At 37.9% G+C, this 7,458-nt stretch overlaps 1 protein-coding gene across 1 annotated transcript in view; it reads right to left on the bottom strand.

The window, feature by feature from the left end:
- Positions 1 to 3,027: 3,027 nt before the first annotated feature.
- Positions 3,028 to 7,458, bottom strand: part of LOC306864018 (G protein-activated inward rectifier potassium channel 2-like) — a gene marked incomplete at both ends in the record, with an annotated part of 39,317 nt that continues 34,886 nt past the window's right edge. The window contains one exon of the mRNA XM_079407672.1: positions 3,028 to 3,359. Coding sequence (XP_079263798.1) covers positions 3,028 to 3,359 — 332 coding nt within the window. The remainder of the gene's footprint in view (positions 3,360 to 7,458) is intronic.

Here is a 7,458-nt window from a genome sequence, read left to right as displayed (position 1 = left end):
GCTTTACTGTAGAGGATTATTGGAGGACACGTTCTCTGAAAGAGCTCGTCTGATTCTGTCTGAAACTCCCTCCAGACTGACAGACTGCAGATCAAGCGGCACAGAATACAAATATAGCCTAGGTGTGAATCAACCCGCTAGTCTGAGACAAAAGAGGAGGAATTCTCAAATAAATAGTCAGACTTGTGAGAAAAATTCAATCTGAACTTACAATTTGGGAAAAAAGTCTCAATTTTGACATAAAAAACTCACAATTGTGAGAAAAAGTCTGAGTTTTGAGATGTAAACTAACAATTCTAAAAAGACAAGCTGAATTTTGACCAAAAACGTCTGGCTTGTGAGATGAAACGTGTCGATGGAAGGAGTTTCCACAGAATCTGGGCTGTAATGGAGCAGGAGAGCTGATCTCAGGATCTGAAAACGAGGCTGTGCAGAAACACTGTACATACACTGCTACACTGCTGTCATCATTTACTCAATAAAAACACTCATTTTGCATTTCTAATTCAGTCTGATCACATAAGAAGTCCAAACAGAGATTCATCACAATGCATGCTGTCCTCTGCACATGTAGATTCTGCTCAGTAGAACAGATCATGTGTCATCAGATGCTATCAGACATGTTTAATGCCAGCTAACAAAAATATGGTCTACATTATGCTAACATTCCCAATGAGTTGAAAATGTTATTTCTTAATGCTTTTTAAATGTTCAAAATGTTTCAACTACTTTTTTCTTGGTTATGCGAATGTTAAAAGGGAATATTTCATTTGATCATTTTGCAAACATTACGGGATTGTTACTTTTAAATGTTCTCTGAACATTCTGAAACAAGTAACATTAAAAAAACTTCCCGTGAATGATGCATAAATCACATTCCAGTGCTAAAGTTTTGAGAATATTATAAAAGGCCAGATAACTCTTACTAACAGAACATTTGTTCATAACTTTGAGAGAACTTTAGTACACAACCTTTAACTCTTTCCCTGCAATTCTCCGGCTCTCCGTGTGTTCACTGTTATACAGTAAGAGGAGCTATTACACATCTTCTGATAGATACTGAATCTCTGGATCAAAACACTGCCAACAAGCAGCAGAAACAAGCAATCGCAATCAAACATGGATCATTATATGAATCAAATCTGCCTAATGTTACGAATGAAATGTTCACCAAAGAAGTGGTTTAGCTTTGGGGTGTTGATGACTTCATCTGTTTTGATCATCGATATAAATCTGATCCAGACATAGTCTTTGACAAAAATGCCATTTTCTCAGCTTTTTTTTGTTTAATGAAACTTACTCGCAGAAACGTACTCGTTTTTTTGGTTAACAGCAGAGGCTCTGTTCTTTCTGTTGACATATTGTCTGCTAAATGACTAAATGACTTAATATTGCATGTTTAGATATTTATACAAACTATTGTGTGGGCCATGAAAGTTTTGTGAAGATGACTAATGTTTGGCAGGGAAAGAGTTAAAGTCATGGGTCCTCTGCACAATCTGACTTTGCTGCAGCTTGGAATTAAACTGCTGGTTCCTCTATTGTCTATTACTATTACTATTGTCCTTTTGCACTATTGATAAACTACTGTACTTTCCTCATTGTCTCTGTAAAGCTGCTTTGAAACAATCTGTATTATTAAAAGCGCTATATAAAGAGAGGTGACTTGACTTGACCAGATCACTGTTCTGTTCACACAACTATGTCAGTAAATATCTCCTGGACATTTGTGATTCTTAACGATCATTATCGAAATTGATCATTCAATGTCAACGAGCTCCGCTTTGCTTTTGTCTGTGATCTCCATTAAGAATTGTGTAGTGCAACAATGTCCATCCATCACAGCCTCGTTAAATAAAATGCGTCGGTCAAGCGCTGTAATCGTTAATCGGTGAGGTGTTCGTTAGTGACATGAGGGCTCGGGTCTTTGGTCTCGTGTGCGAGTGAACGCTGATCTGTCTCATGTCTGCCGCTTCTATTCCACCGAACGAACAGAAACACCGAGAGAAACCTCTGCAGTAAGACTGAGACAAGAAATCATCGCCAATCAAGCAATTGTTCTGCATCGATTCTGAGATTAGTTTTTAACATTTGAACATAAAATAATCATTCATACACTTTGAAAAGGCTGAAGCGAATTCCAAGGCTGTTCACAGTAGCGCTCTTTTTCGTGAGTATTTAAGTGTACGGTTAAAAACTAGAGTAGAGCGCCATCTGCTGTTAAAAACTAAACTCAGAATCGATTCCAGAGAGAATCGCGATGCATCACTTTATTGTCTCAGCCCTAGTCTGCAGCATCAGGTCCACTTGAACTTCTTTATCCAATTATGACTATGACTTAAAGGAAGAGCAAAGGGAGAGAAAGATCATGGCTGATGACGGTACGGAAGGTTATTGGAGCACACACGCACGATTACACACACACACTCGCGCGCACACACACACACACACACACACACACTCTCACACACACACACACACACACACACACACACACACACACACACACAATCCCATGCAACACGAGTGCACTGCCGTCCTCCTTCATCGAGTGTGGTCTGCGTCCGCTAGTATGGCCTACAGTACTGCAAACTATGTACATCAGAGTCAGTCGAGTACAGGGACCGGTTGTACATGCGTGGATAAATATGTCTGGTGCTATTCCAGAAGGCAGAATACGACTCCGTGCCGTATCAAACAACCTCACGTCTCAAAACCAACAGATATATACAAAAAATACAAATGCAAATGCCCTAGAATAGATCTATATATATATATTCACATACATATATAGGTTTTAATCTTTGAATTACAAATCTGAAAATATTATTTCTTATCTTTAAGAAAAAACTGGTTTCGGGAACCATGCAGTCACCCGCGCACGTGTCCTTCGGGGCGAGAAAAAGAGAAAAAGCACGTGTGATGGGGTCCGTGTCCCGCCTCGGGCGCTTTCCTGAGCTGATCTCTGACCTCTGACCTCAGCCAAACGTCCGGTGGCGCAGAGCAAGGAGAGATTGGCGTATCCTCCTACACTTTGGACTCATTCTCTATGTTGGCGACGTCTCCGTTCCTCTCCGTCAGCTCCTCAGCCGCTGCGCTCCGCTTCTCCTCCGGCGGATCCGGCAGCCCCTGCTGGCTCAGTTTGCTGGCCACTGACCAGGTCAGCGGCAGACGGGAGCGTGCCATCATCTCAGCCAGCTCTCGCGCGCTGCAGCTGGGAGTGTTGGTCTCGTAGATCTCGTGGAAGCTGTTGTAGTCGACCTCGTAGAAACCGTCCTCCAGCGTCAGGACGGGCGTGAAGCGGTAGCCCCACTTGATCTCGCTGGCCACATACGAGCTGCGCGCCTGACACGTCATTCCTGAGGGAACACACAAAACCAGAACACAGGTGAGCAAGCCACAAAACCATTACCACCACAAATGCAGGGCCGGGACATTTTTCACATTTTAATGTTTTGCCACAATTTAATTTTTTTGGAAATTGAGGAATTGCGATTAGAAATAGAAATATTACCAAACGTTAGAATTACACACTTTGACAATATGCCGGTGATTACAGTAAAGAGAACATAGATTACATACATAGTCGCCTATATTATATATTGTGTATTTTTTATTTTTTTGCTGCTTTGTACATTGGTTATTGGCTATTTCTTGTTATTTTTGTTTTATTACCTGTGTTCTGTCCTGTTACTGTCATTCTGTTGCACTGTGGAGCTTCTGTCACTACAACACATTCCTTGTATGTGTAAACATACCTGACCAATAAAGCTCATTCTGATTCTGATTCTGAGAAAAGAACGATCCAACCACATGTTGGTGCAGCTTATATCACACAGAATGTGCTTTTGTGTTGACAAAGATGCGAGGTGAGCAGTGGAAGAGGAAACACATGCAAGAAGATGAGAGTTGAGCTTGTTTGAACTTAAACGCACTGCAAAAATATTTCTTACTTAGTATTTTTGACTTGTTTTCTAGTAGAAACATCTAAACATTCTTGAATCAAGATGCATTTACTAAATGATTTAAGATATTAAGTCTTGTTTTCTAAAAAAAATATATATATAAAAATTTTGTTAGTTTTTGCTTAAAACAAGCAGAAATATCTGTCAGTGGGGTAAGAATAATACTCTTAATTCAAAGGCTACGCAAGATTATTTTTCTTGCCCCATTGGCAGATATTTTTGCTTATTTTAAGCAAAAACTAACAAAATTTTGTTATTTTTTACAGAAAACAAGACACAATATCTTAAGCCATTTTACTTGTACAATAAATGCATCTTGATTCGAGGATGTTTAGATATTGATACTAGAAAATAATATAAAAATACTAAGTACGAGATTAATTGTTTGCAGTGCAGAAAGCCGTTTCATGCATGAGACGCGAGCGCAAACAGTCCATGTTTATATAGAGAAAACTACGGAAAAGCAGCACAATCAAATAAAAAACCTGTAAAGAACTACTACTGTATGTCTGATGTTTCATATTTGCATCATGATGACAGATCTGTTTTACAGAACATTTATCATTAATAATATTCTACTGGTGTTATACCTTCAGTCATTCTGAATTTGAATTACCTCGACTCTTGAGATTTTTTCCTCATATTATTTCTGAACATGTATGTATAAGACACGTTTGTACAAGATGTAGTTGTAGTTCATGCATCTTTTCTGCAAAGATATTTAATTAAGTGATTAGTTTAATATTTACATCATGTTGACAGCTTCATGTGTGCTGCACTCAGAACAGAATTCTCTTTAACTTGAGGGTTAATAAAGAAACAGTAACTTGAATTATGTTTTAGCCACATTTATCAAGTTTACTAGTTAAAAATCTTAAAAAAATTGAGAGATCAGTCAAATGTTCTGAAAAACATCAAGGTTTGAATTTTTCGCCCTAATTTATTGTATTTAATCACAATCATGATTTCTGCTTCTCTCATTTCTAGATTCAAAATTTTATTTGTCTCATACTCCACGTTATATAAATATATAAATATATAAATATAAAACATAACAGCAGTGAAATGTAAGTCAGGTCCGCTCCATAGATTTGCGATATTGGCCTGCTTGTTATTTCTCATGAAAGAGTTTATGTTAGATTTATTGTGTCATTTTTGGCTTTATTATGATAGGACAGATCAGAGCTGACAGGGACTGAAGCGGGAGAGAGATATGGGGGTCAGGATTGGAACTCGTGACTAGGGGTGGGCGATATGGGAAAAATATCATATCACGATTTTTTGTAGAAATATCACGATTCACGATTTTTATCACGATTCTTTGTTAGTTTTACTATTTTGGTTTTACAAGTTGTCTGAGCATTACAACCAAACTAGAAAGACAAAGATGCACGGCAGATATTTAGGCCAAAGTGGGCGAAGATAAAAAATCTTTGTCATTATTTTATTTTTCTTATTAAAAAATAAGAACAAAGATACACATTACAAATACACATAATATACAAATAAAACAAACAGTGCTTTATTTCCAGGTACAATAGGTGTATTTAGCAGAGCATTCAGTGAACAAATATAAAAATAAAACACTAGATAGACTGATTCCTAAAGCAACTGTATTAAAGTTTTTCAGTCAAGAATAGTGGGTGATTTTTCTCTTTGCGTTTGTTGTTTTGTTAACGTTAAATGAATAGTTCCCCCACAAATTAATATTCTGTCATCTGTCTGTCAATTCTGTCATAATGTTGTATTTTTATATCATCATTTACTCAAAAGTTGTTTTAAACCGGAATGAGTTTCTTTCTTGTACTGAACATTTATAAATGCTATTTTGAAGAAGGTGGAAAACCAAACAGTTGCTGGTCCTCAGTGACTTCCATAGGATTTTTATTTCCTACTATCAAAGTCAATGTGGACCAGCAACTGTTTGGTTTTCCACTGAGTAAATAATGACAGAAATTAAATTTTAGGGTGAACTATCCCTTTAATGACAGTCGACAGCATGTTTAGTGTCCTGTCCCTTTAAGAGCTGCACGCATCTAATATACAGGCACGCATCAGTTTCTCTCTTAACTATTTACTTTCATTTTAGAGATAACCAACTCAGTCTGTATGTAAACCTTGTGTGTTTTGACAGTATTAGCGCAAAAGATAAGTTAGTTGAGTAATCAGGCGCTGTTAGACAGGCGTTTTAGTGCGCGTGCTTCAGGTGTATGCGCTCAGAACAAGCGCACGTCAGACCAGCGCGTGAATGAAACATTTAACCAGCAAGGCTTGTGTGCAAATAATGTACTTTTGCGATCGTGAATAAGTGCAGTGTCCTGTCAGAGTAACTCTGCTGCTGTATGTCGTGTTGTACAGTATATAGAGACGGCGGCGCCAGAACTGTATTTGACAATGCGCGCGGTAGCGCGATACTACGATATTTCTTAAAAAGCAGATCGTGGAGACATTTTTATCGTCCACGATCAAAAATCGTCATATCGCACACCCCTACTCGTGACGTCCAGGACGCTACTGGCGCCGACTCACGAAAGTGTTTTTATTTGACATTGAGGTTATTTTGCATCAGCAACAAGCCTTTACAAGCATTCATGTGTACGGTTGCCAGATGTAAAGTGTTTAAATCCCCCAATCAGAGGTTTTTGCATAAATCAAGAATTTTCTGTCTAGTGTTTTGCTCAATCTTCCAAACCTGGCAGCAACCACACTCTCACTCTCACACACACTCTCTCTGGGCTGCAGAAAGCACTGAGGATCTGAAAACATCGACAAACATGCACGTTTTTAGTAATAAAATATTTCACATTTAAAAGTGGAAGAACTTCTCTTTAACATTTAACACCACTACCATAAACCGCAGTACAAAGAGTGCTTTGCAGCTGGTAGCAGCAGTATTGACCACAAAATCAGCAAATGAAACGTTTATGTAGCGCTAAAGCATCTTAAAATGACTGCATTCCCATCGCCTCAAACAGCAGTGCCCTGTGACTGTGACTGGTCCTCTCTCCTGATGAAAGCCTCTGAACACACGGAGCGCTGGGCCATCTGCTGGTCAGAACCAGGAAATTAACCTATTACACAACAGTCTTCAAGAAAAAATTCTAAGTGATTGAGTTATTTGGGTATATTAGCACTTTATATAACAAATTATGATCCGCACTCACGAGAACAGTCTTCTTTTTCCATTTTATATAACGAACATCACCAATGGGGAAAAGACACAAACGTTTCAGCTACAAGCCTTCCTCAGTGTGTCTCAGTGCTATATTAGCACTAAAATGAGAAATAAATATTATTAAAAAATTATTATATATATATATATTTATCTTTATTTGACCCTCTAACTCTAACACTCTCTATTCTAATTCCATTCTTTAATAAAAAACTAACACTAGCTTTTCTAATCTTTTTGTATTCTATCTGTTTGTTTTCTTTTTATTTATTATACAATCAACAAAAGCAAAAAAGCATCTAACACTAGCTTGCTCTATTC

This window comes from Barbus barbus (assembly GCF_936440315.1).
Source record: "Barbus barbus genome assembly, chromosome: 45".
Taxonomy (NCBI): domain Eukaryota; kingdom Metazoa; phylum Chordata; class Actinopteri; order Cypriniformes; family Cyprinidae; genus Barbus; species Barbus barbus.
Note: the sequence above shows the minus strand (reverse complement) of the source record. Positions and strands in the feature narration are given on the sequence as shown.